The sequence below is a fragment of the Leptodactylus fuscus genome, chromosome 2, assembly GCF_031893055.1.
Source record: "Leptodactylus fuscus isolate aLepFus1 chromosome 2, aLepFus1.hap2, whole genome shotgun sequence".
Lineage (NCBI taxonomy): Eukaryota > Metazoa > Chordata > Amphibia > Anura > Leptodactylidae > Leptodactylus > Leptodactylus fuscus.
Window position 1 is genome coordinate 188,474,260 of NC_134266.1, and position 23,116 is coordinate 188,497,375.

The following is a 23,116-nucleotide window of genomic DNA, read 5'->3' on the forward strand; positions in this document are numbered from 1 at the left end:
CCAAACAATGGGACCCGATTGCGACCATGTGAACAAGGCCCAGACCATGACGGAGCCACTTCCTGCCTGGACACGTTCCTGTTGACGTGCAGGATCCATGGCTTCATGAGGCATATGCCATACTCTCACACGCCCATCGGCTCTATACAACTGGAACCGTAATTCATCAGACCATGCCACATGCCGCCACTATTCAATGGTCCAGTGACGATGGTCGTGGGCCCATGCCATGCCGGCGTCCCACATTCAAATCGGCGGCGATTTGACCCACAGTAGACCATTGAGAGCCCCGTACAACTCTGCGGAGGTGACATGACGTCCGTTCATTGAACACTCGTGGTCGACCGGTGCGCTGGTTTACGCGGCTGCCAATGTTGTCTCTGCGATCTTGCAGGTCCACCCGAGACACTATTGACCGAAATGCTGTGCCTCATGCGTCTTGCACTGATTATCATCTCAAGTTCAAAGTCACTTAACTTGCGACGTGCTGCCATGTTCACGAGACACCTGTTTGTATCAGACTGCTCAGATATCCTGGCGACACTAGCACCATAGGCTGCATCGCGTCACACTGTTTGAGCGTCATATCCGACACAACCGGCACTGGGGCACCCCTTCCTGTGACTTTTGGCCACTGAGTATAATTGAATGTTCAATGGCATAGGTCATCAACACCCGGTCCCCTGGATGGTCACAAAAGCGCTTCTGGCATTCCTTGACCCTTATACTGATCCTGCTACCACACTAGATCGCTTCTGATGAAGGTCTAAGGACCGAAACGTCATATCCAATTGATCTAGCCTGTCTTTCTATGCCATTTTTTTGCATTGTGTCAGAAGGCGTTAACTATATTGTATAATAAATCTCTATATTCCTTTGATCACAAAACAGTGTGTGCAGCAAAATCTATTTTCATTAGCTACTACTAGTGTCTGCAGGCCAGTGGCAGCAATGCATCATGGTTTTTTCGCTGCACTTTTCACAGAAAGTCCACAGAGGTTGATGGGAATACGCCACGTGGGGCCCTGACCTAAGGATATGTTCAAACCGTTCAATATTAGACAGATTCCAGCTTGAGATCTGTTCTAAATTCTGTCTGAAATCTGCCTGACTGTTTCCTCTAGCTGATTTTATTTATTTTATTTTTTTTCAGCTAGTTGAAAAAAATAAGCATCATGCTTTATTTTCAGGCAAATTCTATCTAGGGGTCCATTCACACAGAGTTTCTGTGCGCAGATTCTGATGCGAAATTCGCGTCAGAATCCGCACGGAAAGAAAGCCTCCCATTGACTTCAATGGGTTCCTTTTTCCGCACGGAATGAACCCTTATAACGCCCGTGGAAATTAAGGAGAGGCAGAAAAAAAAACTGCTGGCAGAGTTTGTGGCAAAAAATCTGTGTCAAATTCCTAACGTTTAATTTTTCAACTAGTTAAAATTCAGCTGTGGGCATATACCCTAACATGTCTGGAGTTCAATTTTTTCCTTTTAGTCTTACAGGTTAGCTTTAACATAGAAGCTTTTGGGGGATTTATCATTCCATTATACTACTTTTGCAGTGTTAAACTGTCACAAATCAGTGATTTGCGACAATTTAGCAACACTTGTGACTAAAATAGTTACAGATGGAGTTTCTGACACAGAAAGTGGCCAGGGGCTGGGCCACCACCTTTAGCATACTCTTTATTATTCATGCCATAAAAGTACCTGACTCTCGATGATGTGCACCCTCATCATGTATAAAGCACTCCCTGTCCTGGCGCAGACGACGTCTAGACTTGCATGAAATAAGCTGGTTTTGATGAATCCCTCCCGCCGTTGGGTTTTTTTTTTGTTTTCTTGCGTGGTACATTTATATTTGCCTCTAGTTGTAGGTTACTGTGGGTCTGAATGTTGTGAGTATTTTATGGACTAAAATTAAGTGCATGTATGCCAGTATATATACAAGATTGTCTGTGACTTTGTATAACCTTGTTTTTAATAAGCACTAGGCATTCACATTTTTATTTATCTTATTCATCTTTGTTCCCCATTCTTTTATCTTGGCATCCTTTTGTCTGTCTCTCTCCTTTCTGTCTCTCCTCCTCAATGTCACTGTCAATTTAAGAGTTGAATTTTAGGATTTGTGCACAGTTGAATGTAACACACTTCTCTTTTTAGAAACAGCTGCGCAGTGTCTCTGTGTTGTATATCCGTGCCCTTCTTTAGTGACGAAGCAGAGAGCAAGTCTTTTATATGCAGAACTAAAAGGTGTTCCAATTATGTGGTCTGGTTGCGTAGAGGAGACCACCTTGTTCTGAGAAGTTGTTTTGCAGCAGATTTGCTTGTGTCTATCCATATCAAGTGTCCTTTATTGACAATGGTCTAAGGCCTTCACTCTGCTTCTCCTCTCTTCGTGTGCGAGTGTCCTGACTTTGTCATCTGAAACAGGCAGGGTAAACTTTGCTTATTATCTGTGCTTACTCTTCATTATTAGGTCACACATTCATTGAGAGAGTTTTTAGTTTGTTACCACATGCCCTCAGTTAAAAGAAAAGCGACTGAATAAATGACATCCTCAAATGACATTAGTGACCTCTCTTAGTTTTGAGCAAAATGTAACACAATAGTCAAAGTCCCCTAATTAGGGTGGAGTGCTAATAAAATGATAAAAGGTCTCTTGTTTTCTTTTTCATCTTGCCACGTACTGACAGCTTATCATGCACTCAGTCCTTGTTTGTTTTGGCACTCTCCACATTCATTGTCGCTACTCATAGCTTTGTTCACCTTTGCAGTTTCCAAAAGCACTTGGCTCTATTTATTGGAAGCTGTGGGAAAAGCCCATGTTCTCGTTTCCTTTTATAAAAGTAAATGATGGAATTTTTATTTTCTGACTTTGTATTTGCCGTATTTTCCATCCCATTATGTTGTCATTAAATGATGCCAGTTGTTGGCACTATTTCAATGTTTCATACCACTCTAGATTTTTGCCTGGATAAGCCCTATCTATTTTCTAGAACAAAGAAAAATATAAATTGTACCTATAGTAATGATCCTATTGTCAAAGCGTCACTTAACTCATATGGTAATATTGTACAAAACCCAGCAAATATTGTATAGTTAGTTAGAAGCATAGTAAAGATAGAAAAAGGCAGGGTTACTTAGCTATCAATGTCTACCTTCTGTTTGCATATAAATTGGCTAAAATATTAGGGAATAGCAATGTTAGGGTACTGACACTCTGGGTTCTGAATACAGCTATAGTCACACTTAGTGCTGAGGCCACTAGTGTATTCACCAATTATACGGATTATGCAAGGAAAACTACAGTTTAGCAGTGCATTCCCTGCAATGGGTAAGCTGTATTACTAATATATAGCTTAGGGCCACATTTATTACCATTTTTGATACGGTCCAAGTTATCCCTGAACTTGGGTGTTAATGTCTTAGATACTGCGGCATCTAAGGGATCTTACAAAAGAGTGCTCCTCTAATGTTACCTCTCACATCACTTTCAGAGAGTTGTGATCTGCCTTCAGTTCCTGCTGTTAGATTTCATTAGTAACTAGTCAGCCCATGAATATACACTGCAAGACACGACGGGATCAATAAAAAAAGTTCTTAAATATTAAATAAATTCACAAGTACATGCAGAAGACGGAAACCTGAGAACGGACTGCCGAACGCTAGTGTGAACCCAGCGTAAATAGAGATAAGAATGAGATTATTCATCGTTTAGTGCATCACTTGATTGATATTTGGGTCATTTAGTTACCCCACATACATTAGTATCACCTAAACCGAGAGTTGGCTAAATCTTAGCCAGACTCTGTCCACTTCATCCACTTTATTACTAACTTTTTGAATGATTTATTTTATTAAATTGTTTTTTTTCTTGAGTCTTGACTTCTGAAGTTTATAGAATCTTTTTTTTTATTTTTGATTGGTTCTGTTTTTATAACTGTCAGAGTGTTTGTTTATGTGGCATTAAGTTCCTAGACTGAGACTGCAAGTTACTTGTATATTATTTGTCAGAACTTTTATATAACAAGTTAATGCCTCACCTGTTTTTTTATTTCCTCTTCCATTCAGTGCCTTAGTCGTGATGCTGCTGGGAATATTAGCATTCAGTTCATGGGCACAGTGGTGAGTAAAATTTTGCTATGCCTGACTAAGAGAGTCCTTTTTTTGCATCGACTTATACAAACATCTTATTACTAGTGGTCATAGTAACTAAAATCCATAGATATACAACATCTAGAGAAAGCAGAATAACTGCTATAGGCACTGTCTGTGTTCTGTCAATTGCCTGCACATTGAAGCCAGTCTAAACAGCTTTCTTTTAAACTCCAATGTGCAATGCGAGTATTGACTGCCATGTTGATGCATGGTACTTAGTTTACACCACCAGCAATGGATATAACCAAAGGGAGCGTAAGGTTCATGTTCCTCAGATGTTTCAACGCATGCACTATGTTAATATCTCAACTTTCATGTTATTCTGATTTGATGTATGTAGCAAAAAAACTTGAAGGTTTACTAATGTTCAATTACAGACTGTGACAAAATATGAAGTATACAGCATAGCCCAAACTTGTTTTTGTTTTTGAGAGTTTTACATTATTTCTGAAAGTTTTGATACTGTTTCGTAATATTGGTATGTGTAAAAAAGGGGATAAAATGTGACAAATTCATTAACCTCTTCAAGACCGAGCCTAAAAGTACCTAGATGACCAGGCCTCATTTTTCAAATCTGACATGTGTCACTTTAGGTGGTAATAACTTTGAGATGCATTAACTTATCATGGTGATTCTGAGATTGTTTTTTCGCAACACCTTGTACTTCCTGTCAGTGGTAGATTTTGGTCAATATGTTTTGTCTTTAATTATGAAAAAATAGGAAATTTGGTGAAAATTTAGAAAAAAATGCAATTTTCAAACTTTGAAATTGCATGCCTTTCATGTAGAATGTCATACTACCCAAATTACTTCATACATTTAATTTGCCATATCTCTGCTTTATATTGGCATCAAACTTTAATTGCCCTTTCATTTTATTCAGATGTTATAAGGCTTACAAGTCAAGCAGTAATTTTCCAAATTTTTAAGAATATTTCCAACACATATTTTTCAAGGGACTGAAGGGGTCTTGAAAGGCCTCTCTATTAGAAACCCCCATAAATCACCCCATTCTAAAAACTTCACTCCTGTAAGAATTCATAACTGCATTTAGGAAGTTTCTTAACTCTTTCAGCATTTCACGTCAATTAAAACAAAATAGAGGTCAAATTTACAATTTCAGTTTTTTTTCACTAATATATTCATTTAGCCCTAGAACTTACACATTCACAATGGGTTAAAGGAGAAAACGCATTCTAAATTCTATTAAACAATTCCCCCCAAGCATGAAACTATTCCATGTGAGAATGTTAAATGATGTATGGGCACACTGTAGGGTCCAGAACAGAAGGAGCGCTATTGGGATTTTGGAGGGCAGATTTAGCTGGAATCTGTTTCAGGCACCATGTCACATTTGCAGAGCCCCTGAAGTGCCATAACAGTGGAAACCCCCTCAAAATGACACCATTTTGAAAACTAGACCCCCCAAAGAATGTATCCAGGGGTATAGTGAGCACTTCGACCCTACAAGTGTTTCACAGATTTTTTTACCATTGAGACATGAAAATTAAAAAAAACAAAAAATTCTAATATAATGTCACTTTAGCCCCCAATTTTTCATCTTCAAAAGGGGTTAAAGGAGAAATTGCAACCCACATATTGCTACACACTTTCTATTGAATGCAACAATATCCCATATGTGCTGGTATACTGATATACGGACACATGGCAGCGCTCAGAACGGAAAGAGCGCTAATTGGGTTTTGGAGGCCAGATTTTGCTGGAATCATGATCAAGCACCATGTCCCATTTGCAGAGCCCTCTAGGTGTCCAAACAGTAGAAACCTCCAAATTGTGACACCATTTTGGAAACTAGACCCCTTGAGGTATTTATTGAGGGTTATAGTGAGTATTTTGACCCCATAGGTTTTGAAAAAATTTGCATCAAACAAAAATTTTTCATATTTTTTTTACACAAAAGTGTCATTTTAAAGGCAGCCTTTTTCCCTAAAACACATGAAAATAAAGAAAAACACCCTAAAATAGATTACCACATTTCTCCTGTGTTCAAAAATGTACACTTTGTGGCCTTAATCCTATGTACGGACGCACAGTAGGGCCCAAAAAGAAGGGAGCACCAACTGGGTTTCAAGACACAATTTTTGCTTCAAAATGTTTCAGACCCATTGCACATTCGAACAAGATTTGAGTTACCAAAACAATTGAAAATCCCCATAAATGACCCCATTTTATAAACTAGACCCCTTAAGGTATTCATTGAGGGGTATAGTGAGTATTTTGACCCTATAGCCATTTCACAGATTTTAATAACCTTGGGATGTGTAGGTTAAAAATTACTAAAATGTCCCTTTATCTCCAAAGTTTTCATTTTCACAAGGGGTTAAAGGAGAAAAAGCCCCCCACAGTTTGTTACACAATTTCTCCTGAACACGGCAATACCCCATATGTGGCCATAATCTGCTGTATGGGAACATGGCGGGGCTCAGAATGGAAAGAGGGCTATTTGGTTTTTGGAGGGCAGATGTGGCTGGAATAGTTTTCAGGTGCCATGTCGCATTTGCTGAGCCCCTAAAGTATCAATACAATGGAAACCCCCCAAAAGTGACCCCATTTTAGAAAGTACACCCATCAAGGAATGTATCAAAGGTATTATCATTCTGAGCCTAAAAACGCTTCCCAAAAATTAATACACAAAATGAAAATTAAAATTTTGAAAGAAATCTGCCATTTCGGTGCCCAATGAGTTGCACCCACTCTGTGTTATCAGAGACCTGCACTCCTAAAAATATTAAGGGGCTGTCCCGGGTAGAAAGAAGTTATATATGTGGGTGTACACTGCTGCTTGGGCACACTGCTGCTTGGGCACACCGCAGGGTGCAGAAGGGAAGGAGCAGTGCACTTTTTAGCTTTTGGTGTACAGATTTGGAGGTTTCCTGACGCCATGTTGTTTTTGCAGAGCCCTGGAGGTGCCGGTAATTTTGAATTCCCCAACAAGTGACCCCATTTTGTAGGGGAAATTTTAGAGTCTCTACAAATGTGACATGGTGTCCAAAAACCAACAATCTAAATCAGCTGTCCAAAAGCACATATCGCTCCTTCCCTTCTGTGCCCTGCTGTGTACCCAATCAGCAGTTTATGCCCACATGTATGACACTGGTGTACCCAGGATAACGTACTTAATGCCATATGTGGGTAGAAACGGCTGTTTGGGCACAGTCGGGCACAGAAGGGAAGGAGCACTATTTTGTTTTTTGGATCGCAGATTCAGATGTTTGCTATCTGGTTGCCCATGTCAGGTTTGTAGAGCCTCTAAAGTACCAGTAAAGTGGAATCCCTTAGAGAATGACCCCGTTTTAAAAACTGCACCCCTCAAAGAACTTATTAGGGGGTGTATCGGGCAATAGTATCCTAAACGTGATTGCACAGCGGATGGTGAATAGTAGATATGTAAGCTGTGCGGAGTACATTGGGAACACCAAATTCCCTACTATATCCGCAGTAGCTACTAAGTTTGAGTGGGGGGGGGGGGGGTTCACTCTGGGGGGCAGTTCTGGTTTATTTTCCGTCGTAAGCTCTAAATCTGGTTTGTACCCCAGTATTCGCTCACACAACTTATACATTCCCTTCCTGCCGTAGCGAGTTGTGTTCTTATGATTTGGTGATTTTGTTTTTATTTTTGTCACATTGTACAAGCTATAATTTATTTTTTTATTTTTCTGGTGATGTGGCCGCATGAGGGCTTGATGTTTGCGGTATGAGATGTATTTTGTTATAACATTTTTGGGTGTTTTTAACATATTGACTAACTTTTATTAGCTCTTTCTTGGTGAATTAAAAAAATCCCTATCAATTCTGGTATTGTGTTTTGCCTTTAAAAAAATTTTCAGCAAGGCGTATAGCATAAGTAACATGTGACCTTTATTCTGCGGGTCGGTACGATTACGGCGATACCTCATTTATATTGTTTTTTATGTGTTACAAGTTTTGCAGAACAAAAAATCCATTTGGGGACATAAATCAATTACTTTTGCATCACCAACTTCTGAGACGCGTAACATTTTTCGGTTGACAGAATTGGTTTATGGCTTATTTTTTGCGGAACAACCTGTGCTTTGTATTGGTACTGTTTTGGGGTACATGTGACTTTTTGATCACTTTTTATAGCATATTTTGTAAGGTGAGATGGCGAAAAAACATTACTTTTGCCGGGTTGTTTGCGTTTTTTTTCCCAGTATTCACTGTGTAGGTTAAATATTGTTTCCGTTTTATTGTACAGGTTATGACGGACGCGTTGATACCAAATATGTATTGTTTTTAGTAATATTTTGTTTGGTTTTTTATATCATTAATTTTATATAAGAAGGGAATTTTGGGGTTTTTTATAACCATATAAAAAATTTTTACACACTTTATTTATTTGTTTTTTAACTTTTTATTTACATTTTTTATTTGTCCTATAAGGACACTAGAACCAGCGATCAGAGAGGATCGCTGGCTCTATGCTATAGACTGCAATACAGTGCATTGCAGTCTATGGAGGAAGCCAGCCGATACAGACGTATCGGCTGGCTTCCTCAATACCTGGTAGGATCAACCAGGTACTGGGGGCTCTTACCAGCCTGGGGTCACTGGTCAGACCTCAGGCTGCAGAAGATACTTATGGGCACCCCCCGATCTCGCCGCGGGGGGTGCCCAGGGGGCACTTTATCTTTTTCTAAGCCCCTTGGATACGGCGGTGATGTTTCACCGCCGGCATCTAAGGGGTTAAAACCTCCGCTCGGAGACCAGCTCTGAGCGGAGTACATTGGGCACAGTGTTAGCTATAAGATATAGCTAATACTTGCTTCCGATGCCGCCCGCAGGATCATCTAACCTGCGGGCGGCATCGCATGTCAGGGAAAGTTTGTTACTCCAACAAACTTTCCCTGACATGGCCGCTACATGATCGGGACCTGAATCTATCAGGTCCTGATCATGTCTCCGTGGACCCCAGCAGCTATTAGTGCTGGGTCCACGGAGCTCCCGACCCTTGGGGAGACCCGATCACCATTTTAAAAGGGGCCGTTAATTAACGTCGGCGCGGCACAGAGCCCAAGCCGCGCCGACGTTAATCTACAGGGGCCGGTCGGGAAGCGGTTAAAGGAACCTCTTTTTGGTGAACCATATTGCTGTGTGTGTATATATATATATATATATATATATATATATATATATATATATATATATATATATATATACTGGCCATGAGGTTTCTTACGGAAAAGAAATATCTCTAACTAGTGTATCGAGTTACACTAAAATTATCTTTCCAATCGAACTATTCTTAAAACATTGTTACATTTAGAGATGTTCTTTTCAGCTCTCCATTGTATGCATCCTATGACAGGATCAATAAATGACCCATCCACATCCCATTGTCTCCCGACGCTTACCCCCAACTATTTCGCTGATAAGTTTGTAGCTATATTTTATATAGTGACTCTATAGTGCCCTGATGTTCATGGTCACTTATACTTTGTTCATAATATATGATATTATATATTTGTAATAATGGAGTCGTTGTTTTTTTGTAGATTCTGACTAGCAAATAATGTGGAACATTCTACTTTAAGTCACATCTGCTCCATTTCCCTTCATGTTATTCCATAAATTGTTAATTTGCCTGTACAATCTGATTTACTTGTGAAGGGACTTTTCTGTGTGATAGAATGAAAGTAGGAAATGTTCTTCTTGACATGGAAGAATGGTGTGCAGCGGTACGCTGGTAAATGTGCCCTTTCAGCACTTTCTCATGGTGACTCAATTAGCAAAGCCAAAACAATATCGCCACTGAATTTCCTCCTATTCACATCTATATTCCACAAAACACAGAAGTGTCGGCCTGAACATAGCAGCTAACAGGAAATGAGCCGTGTAACATGTTATATCTTGTCTGCCAAACATTACATTATATCTGATCAGTAAGATACACTAGTAACATAATATATGCAATAGTTTTGTTTTTGGATCCATAATACTAAGGATACAATTTCTCTTACTATATTATTTACCACCTCCTTGTTTCTAGTAACTTAATATGACATACTGTTGTTTTATAACTGTAAGATACTGGGTTTTCTAGTACTGTAATAAATTAAACTCTTGTTTCTATTCTACAATTGCAATATTTGCCTTGCTCTAGTTTCTAGTATTGCACTGTTATATGCCACAGTTTTAATCCAGGTACAGTAATATACAGCACACTCGTGTTTTAATACAGTATATGAAAACTGATGTGTCTAGTACTGTAATACACTATATGGACAAAGGTAAAGGGGTACTGATACATTATATCTACAGGACCATTTAGGATATCACATTCTAAATCCATAGACCCATTGGCAGGTAAAACAGTTTCAGCTTTTCTTGGAAGGCTTTCTACAAGATTTTGGAGTGTGCCTATGAGATTTTATGCCTATTCATCTAGAAGAGTATTTGCGAGGTCATGCACTGATGTTGGGCGACCTGTGTCTGTCTGCAGTCTTCGTTTTACCATATATACTTGAATGTTAGCTTTTCAGTACAGTTTTTGTGCTGAAAAAGCCCCCCTCGGCTTATACTCGAGTCAAGCAAAAAAAAAAAAAAAAAAAAACTTTTTTTTTTTTGGGGAGGGGGGTCTATGACCAGCTGCAATAGTAATGTATAGAATCTCCCATAAAATAATGGAAAAAAAAAAGAAGCTTTAAAAAAATATAATAAAAAAATAAAATAAAAGTTCTAAACCACTCCTTTCCCTAGAATACATATAAAAGTAGAAAATGACTGTGAAACACATACACATTAGGTATCCCTGTGTCTGAGAGTGCCCGGTCTACTGAATATAGGGTATCTGCAGTGCTCCTGTTCCATCGGGAAGGGGTTAATAGGAGCACTGCAGATACCCTATATTCAGCCAGGCTGAATTCCAAGTGGGGGAAAAATCCCAGTCCTCAAGCTCAGGGAAGGGGCAGACAGACAACCAAAACACCCCCTCCCCTTCCCCAGCAACTACTTCACCTAAAAACTCTGACCATTTTAATTTTTGAAACTTTCCAGTAACTGCTGCATTTTCCCCCCTCAGCTTATACTCGAGTCAATAAGTTTTCCCAGTTTTTTGTGGTAAAATTAGGGGCCTCGGCTTATATTTGGGTCGGCTTATACTCAAGTATATACGGTAGTTTAGTTTCAAAAGTATTTATTGAAACATTGCAACAACCAACGGCAATCTAAGCAAAAACACAGTCATAATACAAGTGTAAAACAGTTCTACCCGGGATGTAGCTATAAGGGGCGGACAGACCGCAATCGCCGCTAGTCTTGAAGCCCAAGGGGGCCCAATGGCCACCCTACAATATAAGGTGATACCAGCATTATAGATAGCACCTGCGAAGTGCAGCCACATTAGAAATTTTGCATTGGGGCATAGCAGATTCAAGTTACATCTTTGTTCAAAAGTGATGCATTGGTTGAGTGTTGAGGTCAGGATTCTGTGAGCGTCAGTGAAGTTCTTACACACCAAATTCACCGACCTATGCCTTTGGATTTTGGTTTATGTGCTAGGGCACAGTCATGCTGCAAGAAAAAAGGGCCTTCCCAAACTGTTCCTAAACAATGGGAGGCATATTGTCCTGAATATTTTGCTATGCTAAAGTATTAAGGTTCTCTTCATTGGAACTAAAAGGTCTAGGCAAAAGAACCCCATAACATAATTCCTGCTCCATCATACACTACCGTTCAAAAGTTTGGGGTCACTTAGACAATTTGATGTTTTCCATGGAAACTCACACTTTTATTTATCAAATGAGTTTCAAAATGAATATAAAATATAGTCAAGACATTGACAAGGTTAGAAATAATGATTTTTATTTGAAATAATTTTCTCCTTCAAACTCTGCTTTCATCAAAGAATGCTCCATTTGCAGCAATTACAACCTTGCAGTCCTTTGGCATTCTAGCTGCTAATTTGCTGAGGTAATCTGGAGAAATTTCACCCCATGCTTCCAGAACCTCCTCTCACAAGTTGGGTTGGCTTGATGGGCACTTTTTGCGTACCATACGGTCAAGCTGCTCCCACAGCAGCTCAATGGGGTTGAGATCTGGTGACCTCGTTGGCCACTCCATTACAGATAGAATACCAGCTGCCTGCTTATTCCCTAAATAGTTCTTGCATAATCTGGAGGTGCTTTGGGTCTTTGTCCTGTGTTGTAGGATGAAATTGGCTCCAATCAAGCACTGTCCACAAGGTATGGCATGGCGTTGCAAAATGGAGTGATAGCCTTCTTTATTAAAAATTCCCTTTACCTTGTACAAATCTCCCACCTTACCAACACCTAAGCAAACCCAGTCCATCACATTACCTCCACCATATTTGACAGATGGCGTCTTTTCAGTTGTTCTGCGTCTCACAAATGTTCTTCTGTGTGATCCAAACACCTCAAACGTTGATTTGTCTGTCCATAACACTTTTTTCCAATCTTCCTCTGTCCAATGTCTGTGTTTTTTTGCCCATATTAATCTTTTCCTTATATCTCAGTCTCAGATATGGTTTTTTCTTTGCCACTCTGCCCTGAAGGCTAGCTTCCCAGTCGCCTCTTCACTATAGACATTGACACTGGCGTTTTGCGGGTATTATTTAATGAAGCTGCCAGTTGAGGACCTATGAGGCGTCGATTTCTCAAACTAGAGACTCTAATGTACTTGTTGCTCAGTTGTGCAGCAGGGCCTCCCACTTTTCTTTCTACTCTGGTTAGAGCCTGTTTGTGCTGTCCTCTGAAGGGAGTAGTACACACCATTGTAGGAAATCTTCAGTTTCTTGGCAATTTCTTGCATGGAATAGCTTTCATTTCTAAGAACAAGAATAGACTGTTGAGTTTCACATGAAAGTTCTCTTTTTGTGGCCATTTTGAGAGTTTAATCAAACTAACAAATGTAATGCTCCAGATTCTCAACTAGCTCAAAGGAAGGTCAGTTTTATAGCTTCTCCAACCAGCAAAACTGTTTTTAGCTGTGCTAACATAATTGTACAAGCGTTTTTAAGGGTTTTCTAAACATCCATTAGCCGTCTTACACAGGTAGCAAACACAATGTACCATCAGAACACTGGAGTGATGTTTACTGGAAATGGGCCTCTATACACCTATGTAGATATTGCATCAAAAAACAGACGTATGCAGCTAGAATAGTCATTTACCACATTTACAATGTATAGAGAGTATTTCAGATTCATTTAATGTTATCTTCATTGAAAAAAACCTGTGCTTTTCTTTGAAAAATAAGGAAATTTTTAACTTTTGAACAGTAGTGTACGTTACAGTTACGTGTAGTCAGGAAGGTAATGTTCTTCTGGCATTCAAAAAAACAGACACGTTGCTCAGCCTGCCGGATAGGAAAGTTTGTTACTCTACAGAACTCATTTCCACTGCTCCAGACTCCAGTGGTGGTGAGCATCAATCTATTGAACACGTTGTGTTGAGCTTGGTGATGTAAGGTCGGCATGCTGCTGCTTTCCCATTGAAACCCATGCCATGAGGCTCCCATTGCATAGATTTTGTGCTGATATTTATCATAGGAGGTTTATCAGCATTGGGGACTTTAATGTACTTTGTACCTTAGTAGTCGGTGACCTAACTTTTCGTGGTATGAGTTTATGTGTTTCCTAATTGCTTCCACTTTTAAATAGTATCACTCATTTGAGCATGGGAAGTCTAGGAGGGAAGAAATTTTACAGTTGGCACAGTGGCAGCCCATTACAGTACCAGCACAGTGGAATTGAGCACAAACCAGTCTTTCAAATTCACATTTTTTTATGCCATTATCAAGCCACTCTTTCACAAATGTTTGCAAAGGCAAACTGCATGGCTGAATGAAATGCCTGAATTCAATGGTTAAGAATTGTTGACCACTACTTATATAGTATATGTGCCACACATTTGTTTCTAGTACCGTGGTATATGCCAAACTGATGTTTGTAGTGCTGTAGTATATAAACCACTTACTTCTAGTACTGTAAAATATTCCATGTTATTTCTAGTATTGTATATGCCATAATCTCTAATATTATGGTATACAGTATGGCATCCTCTTGTTACCTTAAAGGGGTATTCCCATAACTCTTGTTCTGCAGACTGAAGGCTCTGTGCTCTCTTCACTTCCTGGATTTCTCGACACATTGGTGGGCGGGGTTTCACTTGTTCTGCTATCTGCTATGCATTACCACAGTATGAAGCTTATGTGGAAACTGATGTAGCAGAGCTGGATTTGAGTCAGCTTGCAATACATACAGAGGTAACTGACTCCTTATCTCAGCCCTTATCAGCCAAATTCAATTAAACCGGGTAATAAGTGGAAAAGCTGAAGATACACAGCACAGTAATCCCGGAGCTCTCACCTCCCCACTCCCCTATCTGAGGAGCTCCGTTGCTTGTCAGCTCCTCCCTCCCCCCCTTAGAGCAGGCAGCTATGTCACTTGGGAAATGAGCAGATAAGCCCAGTGGCCATAGAAACGCAGTGTCAACAATGAAGTGAATAAATTAAGGTAGCAGCCAAACAAAGCAGTTTTGATAAACCAATGTATTTAGGAAAAGTCTTAAATCCACATAAACTAGCAGTATAGATAGGATGCTTTTCATGGGACAACCCCTTTAAAGGGAGTCTATCATTGGGATTTTTTAATTGTAACTAAACCTATCTTCATGTAGCCTTTAGAAAGCTTATTGTAAGCATACCTTTTGTTTCCGGCGTTTTCACGACAAAGCCGGTTTCTTCTTATGAAAATTAGTGTTCACGTAGCACAGTACTAGAAAAAATGACCTCATCCAGACAGCAGTATTATCGTCTATATATTGTGTATATATATTATATTGCATCTTTTTCATATTTAGGGATGAAACCTAAATATGAAAAATACACAAATCTTCCCATTATAGTGTTTCATTCCAGGCTTTGGCTTACAATTATCAATGCAATATACTAACTATTAGAGATGAGCGAACAGTAAAATGTTCGAGATTCAATATTCGTTTCGAGTAGCCCCTCAATATTCGACTACTCGAATCGAATATCGAACCCTATTATAGTCTATGGGGGGAAAATGCTCATTTCAGGGTTAGGCAACGTTCGATCAAATTATACTTACCAAGTCCACGAGTGAGGGTCGGTCTGGATCCTCCGAGAAGTCTTCTCCGTGCAGCGCCCCCGCGGCATCTTCCGGCTCTGAATTCACTCTGCCAGGCATCGGGCCTGGGCAGAGCCGACTGCGCATGTCCGCACTACAAGCGGACATGCGCAGTCGGCTCTGCCCAGGCCCGATGCCTGGCAGAGTGAATTCAGAACTGGAAGACGCCGTGGGGAAGCTGCACGAAGAAGACTTCTAAAGGTAGGAGAAGAACCAGCGTTGATTGGCCGACTGTATAGCATTCGGCCAATCAATGCTGGTTCTGAATCGAACTTTTACATTCGAATAGCGAGTGGTACTCGATCGAGTACGAGTATTTCGAATACCGTAGTATTCGATCGAATACCTACTCGATCGAATACTATTCACTCATCTCTACTAACTATTATTACACTGTAAACAAATGTATGCTATATATCTTGGTACCAAAAACAGGAACCTGTCATATTATAAAATGAGGAATAAGATTATGGTATAGATTAAAGGGAGTCTATCATTTGGTATTTTTTAATTTTAACTAAACCTATCTTCATACAACCTTTAGAAAGGCTATTGTAAGCATTCTTCGGCGGCCTAAGCACACAGCGCATGCTCTGTGCACCATCTTCAGCAGGCCGAGCGTACAGTGCATGCTCTGTGCGCCATAATCAGCGGGCACAGCATACAGCACATGCTCTCAGCACCATATTCACCGGGCACAGCATATAGCGCATTCTCCGTACGCCATCTTCAGCGCACCAGGTACACAGTACATGCTCTGTGCGCCATCTTGGATTTCTTCTTACACGAGCAGGCGCAGCACAGAAAGGTTTCACACTGCAGAAAGTCAAGTTAAACACAGCCACATGTATATATTCTTGTCACTGTCTGTAGGATATATAGCATGCTCTTGTTTCTAGTACTAATGCCGTCTAGTAGTGTTACTAAACACCACTGATGAGTAATCAGTAGTTGTCTTCTCTCCAGACACAAATGGTCTTTCACACATGTTGTCTGATGCCATTTAATGGGGTGACTAATATTAACACGTCTGACAAAAATATAACTCTAAGGCATTCTTTAATGTGACCCCTCAGTGTCTGCTCAATTAAATGTCAGTGCAAGCATTTAAGATTCAACAGAAATTAATGATAACCATCCAAAACAATTTTAAACACAATCAGTTTAACAAGGGAGGATAAATTTAATATGATAATTTAGCTGGCTGAATTGTATCAGCGTAGCAGGGATGTATGCAAATCCATGACCCTTGCTTAGTTTTTTAATGGAAGCTGTGCTGATAGATTTATCAGTTCTATTAAAGAACTTTGGGGAACTTTGGAATTTCAGCAATTGTTCCCTCGGAGGCTGAAAAACAAACCTGATCTCATACTGGGACCATTCTGGTCTGCATATTTCCATAATTTGCCTTTGCAACTAATATGACAGCAAGAGGCAAATAACAGTTTCTAATAATATCAAATGGAGTTGAAGAGGACAGCATTTTAATGTAGTAAAACGACCTCCCTGTGGGGTTGTTATTGCTAATATTGAGCAGCAGTTACACAGTTGTAGTAGTCGTCTTATAATTGATTTGTTTAATTAGCAAGAGATGGAGCTGGTGCCGTATCTTATGTCTTCTATCACTGGTCTTCTGCATAGCAATGAATACTTCTGTTTGTCTTATTTCTCATTAGTCACTGGGCTTGATTCATTCTTTTTTCTTTGTTCTGAACTTTATTTTAAGAAGACTTGTAGATTTTCAAGTGATTTGTAGTGAGACTGAACACATTCATGCGCTTTCAGTGCTTCCTGAACATTTCCTTATTTCTAGGGAGGTTTAAATGATGGATATTCCCTTGCTACAGACTTTGTTGTAAAATATGAAGGTGGAGATGCATGCTACATTTTTCAGTATAATGTAGTCACTGGGGTCAGTGTTCCATTGAGGCTTATGTGTCTTTAAGTTTATAAGCCATCACACATACAATAAATTCATAGACAAAAGGCTGCCTGAGCAGAGTAAGTTATGCCTAAGGGCATTGCTACATAAATGATTTGGCTTTGTTTTTTTGTCATGTCTCCCTTGCCTCATTGTTTTGCACAGCAGCACCATATAAAAGGAGAAATACTCATGGATGATGAAAATGGCCAAGCATATCATGAGCACATGACTTCACAGACTAGATTATGTAGATCACAGTGGCTGTTCAGCTGTAGCACTTGAGATCCATCTATTTATTTTTCTTACATATATAGCACTAGCAGTACCCGCGACTTTGTCTGTGGCGCCCTCACTCCCTGCGCGACTCACCCCCCACGTGACTGCACCCTCCCCCGCGCACCCATCCTCCCCCCGCCGATCCCGTTTCCCTGCCGTGCCGCACCCAAGGCCGCCACTTTCGTCCATACACAGCAGCCGGACCTATCTGCGGCACGTAACAACAGCGCCCGCCAGTGCTACACATTCAAACTTACCCGGGGGGCCTCACTACCCAAATCCCCACCCCGACTGACCCCACCCCCCACCCTAGAATCCCCCACCTCTCCTCACACTTTAAGTTCGCACGCAATCCCCGCTCCTTCAAAACCCCTGCTCCCTGTACCCGCCGCACTCACCATGTAGATACTGTGGAGTTATGTGTGTTGCGGCCGTAAAAATCAGCCGGCATGTGCGCTCCTTTCCCAGATGTCTGCTTTACCAGCCGCACAGTACGCGGGGACGTGCAGCTCGCCACTGCAGGGCTGGTAGCGCATCTGCATGCTAAGCCAGCATCAGTCAATGTGTAGTCGGCCGGCACGCGCAATATATAGGTCTGTGTGAAATTTCCCAAAAATCCATTCAGCCGATTGGCTGTGATTGAGAAACAAACATCCAAACACACAAACTTTAACATTTATAATATTAGTAAGGATATAGGGCTCACAATCTCCTCACTGGCATATACAATATTTGTGTCATAATTTATGCCAGAAAATTGATATAAATGTTGATAAATTTGACAGGGCTTACACCCCTGTGCCCGCTTCCTCCTTGCAAAAAGATTGCGAAGAGATGTAAACAGAACAAAAAAGTTAGTGAGGGGGAAAAAGGAGGGGAGGAGGATCTCAGGAAAAAACATTGTATAGTAATCAACTAAGAAAAAATCTAATCAGGGGTTTTACCAGAACACAAAACACTACAGTCACTGGGCATGGAAACAACAAAGAGGGAGGTTGGGAAAAGGGGGATCAGAGACCATAAAGACAACAGTACATATTCCATGGGGACCAGTTGGATTGAAAGGCATCCATAGTGTTGTTAAAGGGGTTGTTTCATCACAAGGATCCTATCTATGCTGCTTGTTAATGTGGATGTAAGACTTTTCCTAAATACATTGCTTCAGCAAAACTGCTTTGTTTGTCCACTATCTTACTTTATTCATTTCTTTGTTGACACATCCCTTGACTTATCTGGTCAAAAGTCAAGTGATGTATCTGCCTGCTGCCAGGGAGGAGGGGGGGGTAGTTTACACTTTGGTGGAAGGGGCCGCCAATACAGACCCAGCATCCGCTGTAATAGAGAGGCGGATGCCAGGGAGGGTTAGACGCCGGTACAGGTGCCTGCGACATCGCTACGCTCCTGCCCTGCATGAAGCCAGCAGCGGCAGGAGCGATACTGCTATTCCGGGGGGGGGGGGGGGGAGTAGGAGCGGAATTATACCTATACCTCTTAAAGGGGTTGTCCAGGATATTTTTTTAAATCATTATTATAGGCCACGGAAGGTGTAAAAAAAAAAAAAAAAAACTTGTACCAATGCTTCAGTGCCTCCCACTGTGGTCTGGTCCTGCTCCGCTGTTTTCTTCCGACAGAAGTGTGTGGATTTATTTTTGTTTTGTTTTTTTCACCTTCCCCTAGCCTAAATTAAAAATCCTTTTTTATACTGGGCAACCTCTTTAAGGATGCAGAATTATTGTGAGATTGTTGTGCTGTGTAAACCACAACATATCCTGCTGATAATCCATGGAAGTGAATTGGGGACAGATAGTCACAGTAGCAATTGTTCCTGTACTTTGCATCAGTGTGTGAGTTCTTTGCCAGTTGCCAGGTTGTTTGGTCAGTTAGCGCTCATTAGTCTGTCATTTCAGTTGTAAATGAAACTTTACTGGATACCAGGCAAATTGGATGTGCCAGCAAGAAACCAACTGCTGCTTAGAGGAAGCAGTGGGACTAAAATTTTCTTATTTTTTTAGACTATGATGTGAAAAAGTTAACCGAAAGAAATGTTAAAAAGGAAAGGGCATCAGAAGCAGTAAAAATGTTGGGAGTGTTTGTTTAAAAAAAATCTGTTTGAAGGGGAATAGAAGCACAATTCTTGAATATTTCTTTGTTTGGTTTGGCAATGTGGTCTTCCTTAGATAAAACATCTAAATGCTAAGCAGTTCCTTTAGTTTACAGGGCTTGGTTACTTTTTATGGTAACACACACTGGGCAGGAAGGTCATTGTAATGAAGTAAAAAAAAAATCTCAAGGCATGAAAGAGAAAGTAAGCAGTTAGCATACCTATTTTTAATGAGATTTCACAACTCTTTAATATGCTGGGAAATCTGTTCTTCCAGAGTTCAACGGTATTCTCTGAACAGCAATCATTTTTGTTATTTTGTGTTATTTCCTCAAAATGTACCGTTGTGTAATGTAAGAAGATAATTGTCCTGCAAAAGGCACCCCAAATTTTAACACGAACAACCCCATCCTGGCTCTCTTACTGAGCAGTATTGTGTGTGTTTCTCATTTGCCAGAGGGGATCTTCATTTCAGATGTTTGTGGCCACTGTGTATGTGTCTTTGACCTGTCGAGTCATTAAATATTGATCCATCTCCTTGTGAAATGTTACTATTGTTGTTCTCTACCCTAAGGCAACACTGAGCGCGTTGAATAAACTGTCTTGGAACTATAGACAGGTTTTTTTTATGTTAATAGCTCTTACTACAAAGTTTCTTATGAAGAGATTGTTTATCAAGAAAGAACCTATGTATTTATCAAAAGATATTTTATATAAGTACTTTTATTCCAACTTTGCTGCGGGGTAAGGGTGGGAGTGTAATAGTGTGTACAGTTTGCATATATATTTGAATATTACCATTACAAATGAATAGGGATGAAAGTTCATTTCTTATTGTTTTACTAAAGAAACAGTCTTGCGCTTAGTTACAATAGTCTGTCAGTTTTCACTATGCAGCAGATTCATTTTATTATCACTATTATTACATCACTGCTGAGTTTATAGAAAATTGAGTCCTGCCAAAAGCAAAGTAGCCACATAGAAGATGTGAATAATCTCAGGATGCTTTACTGTTAGCATGACACAGGACTCATGGTAGAGCAATCATCAAATAAGCCAATGTCTCAAAGGAAAAACATCAAGGACAGACTGACCTCCTGCAGGAAGTACACGGATTTGACTGCAGAGGACTGGGGTAAAGTTATTTTCTGTGATGAAGTCCCCTTTAGACTGTTTGGAATATCTGAAGAATGATTGTCCATAGAAGGAAAAGTGCTCTCTACCATGAGTCCTGTGTCATACCAACAGTAAAACATCCTGAGACCATTCATGTGTGATGTTGCTTTCCATGCAAGGGAGTGGGCCTACTACAACATTTTGTCCAATAACACTGTCTTGAATGAAAAATGGAATCTAGACATCCTCCAAGTACATCTTTTCCCACTAATCTAGGAGCAATTTGGTCACAATGCTTTTTCCAGCATTATGGAGCACATTGACACAAGGAAAAAGTGAAAACTAAGTGGCTCGGTGAAAAAACATTGACATTTTGGCAGGGAACCCCCAAGATCTCATTGATAACCTGTGGATAACCAAAAACTCACACATTGTGATAAACTCCAAGCACTGATGAGGCAAGAATGGGTTATTATTAGTCAGGATTTGGCCCAGAAGCTGTTATCCAGCAGGCCAGGGTTGCATTGCAAAAGTCATGAAAAATAAAGATTTACATTGTAATTATTGAGTCTTTGCATAAATTTAATATATTTGTCAATAAAAGTTTGACCACTTCCAGACCACCCATTGGGTAAATACGTCCGGAAGGTGGTTGCTTTGTTCTGCCAAATTGTGTAACTTCAGCCGGAGCTCCCAGAGAGAAGGCAGGGAGGCTTTATTACCTAGAATTTAGAATTCTTCTCCACGCCGCCATTCTGTTGATATTCCCAGTTTTCAACATATGCAAATGACTCTCCAGACAGCATAGGAGGCGGTCCCCCTGCGCTCAAACAGCACGGGGGCGTCCTCTGCTTAAGGACTCTCCGGCGACGCCCTCCATCTTCTTCTCGACACCGCCTCTTTGCCATGTCTTCATCCAAAAACGTTGACTGCGCATGTCCGTCGGACATTTCCTGTGCCTGAACGAGCAAATGTCAGATTATTTATCTTATTTATTTAATGTTGTAGCAGGAAAAAAAAATGAAATGTCCAAATCACTGTATTTTGTACCCTACAAAAAAGAAAAAAAAAAAGACAACATACACTGCTCTGTACATGGAGGCAGTAAAAAGTCCTCATTCTGGGTTTCACATTATGGCAGAGGGAAAAAAAGTTGTGTTTTTTTTTGTTTTGTTTTGTTTTTTTGTGGGTTTTTTTTTTTTTTTGTTTCAAGGTATTAAAACTATAAATTTTGTCACTGTGATCATACTGAAAATAGGAAAGGAACAAGTATTTTTTCTTTTACTAACATTTTAGCTATGCCTAAAGTGAATATGAATGAGAAAACATACAGTATTACAGTAATTGTAATAAAAGTGGAAATATCACAAAAAATATAAAATACATAGCCACGATAGTGTAGCATTGAATAGCAGTGGTGGAACACCAGTAAGGGTGCGTTCACACTACGTAACGCCAGCGTGTATCACAGCCGTACACGCCGGCGTTACAGCAGGGCTGCCGGACACTTCCCATTCATTTCTATGGGAGCGGAGCCGGCATGCGAGCGCTCCCCATAGAAATGAATGGAAAAAAGCAGTCCATTCATTTCTATGGGGAGCGTTCGCATGCCGGCTCCCATAGAAATGAATTGGAAGTGTCCGGCAGCCCTGCTGTAACGCCGGCGTGTACGGCTGTGATACGCTGGCGTTACGTAGTGTGAATGCCCCCCTAAGTGTGAGAAAAAAAAAGTAGTATAGTAACTCAATGAGATTTTGAAGCATCACTTGTAACCATGGAGGTATTGTAACCATTTTTGTTGGAAAACATCAGATCTGTTTGTAGCAGGTGCTGCCATATATTCCAACCAACAATTATTGCTTGCATGAGTATTTCAGACATGGGAGGTGCCCTTTTATACTTCTATAGAAAGCCTATCTTTTGTCTAGAGAAATCAGAATATGTTGAATTTGTGTACAAGTAATTGTGGGAAAGTATCAATGTCAGGTGATAGAAAAGCTAACATAGCGCTGAATGATATTGGGAATTCATGTATGAAGGAACACATATACAACTCTCATAAATTATTTTACAGAAACTTTCCAAGTTTTTCCCCAATCTCTCTCCCCTGTGTTGGAAATGTGGGTCTAATGATAGTTCTTTCTTTATATGTGGAGGACCTGTAGAAAAATCCACAAAGAGAATGCATCAAAAACAACCCTGTTTTATAAAAAAAAAAAAAAAAAAGTGTAATTGGGTTTGTTTTTTAATTCCACCCCATTTAGATTTTTTTAATGAGTTACCCAGTACAATGTGTAGAATATTAAATAGGACAGAGGGGACTTCACTGCATCGTTTTGTTATGACTCAGAATGTAAAACGCTTGGCTTTCTGTAAATGAAAACAATCTTT

At 40.1% G+C, this 23,116-nt stretch overlaps 1 protein-coding gene across 1 annotated transcript in view; it reads left to right on the forward strand.

Moving 5' to 3' along the window:
• The window catches only part of PCCA (propionyl-CoA carboxylase subunit alpha), a 360,616-nt gene that overhangs the window by 289,161 nt on the left and 48,339 nt on the right, over positions 1–23,116 (forward strand). Inside the window, exon 21 of the mRNA XM_075265336.1 lies at positions 4,070–4,123. Coding sequence (XP_075121437.1) covers positions 4,070–4,123 — 54 coding nt within the window. The remainder of the gene's footprint in view (positions 1–4,069; positions 4,124–23,116) is intronic.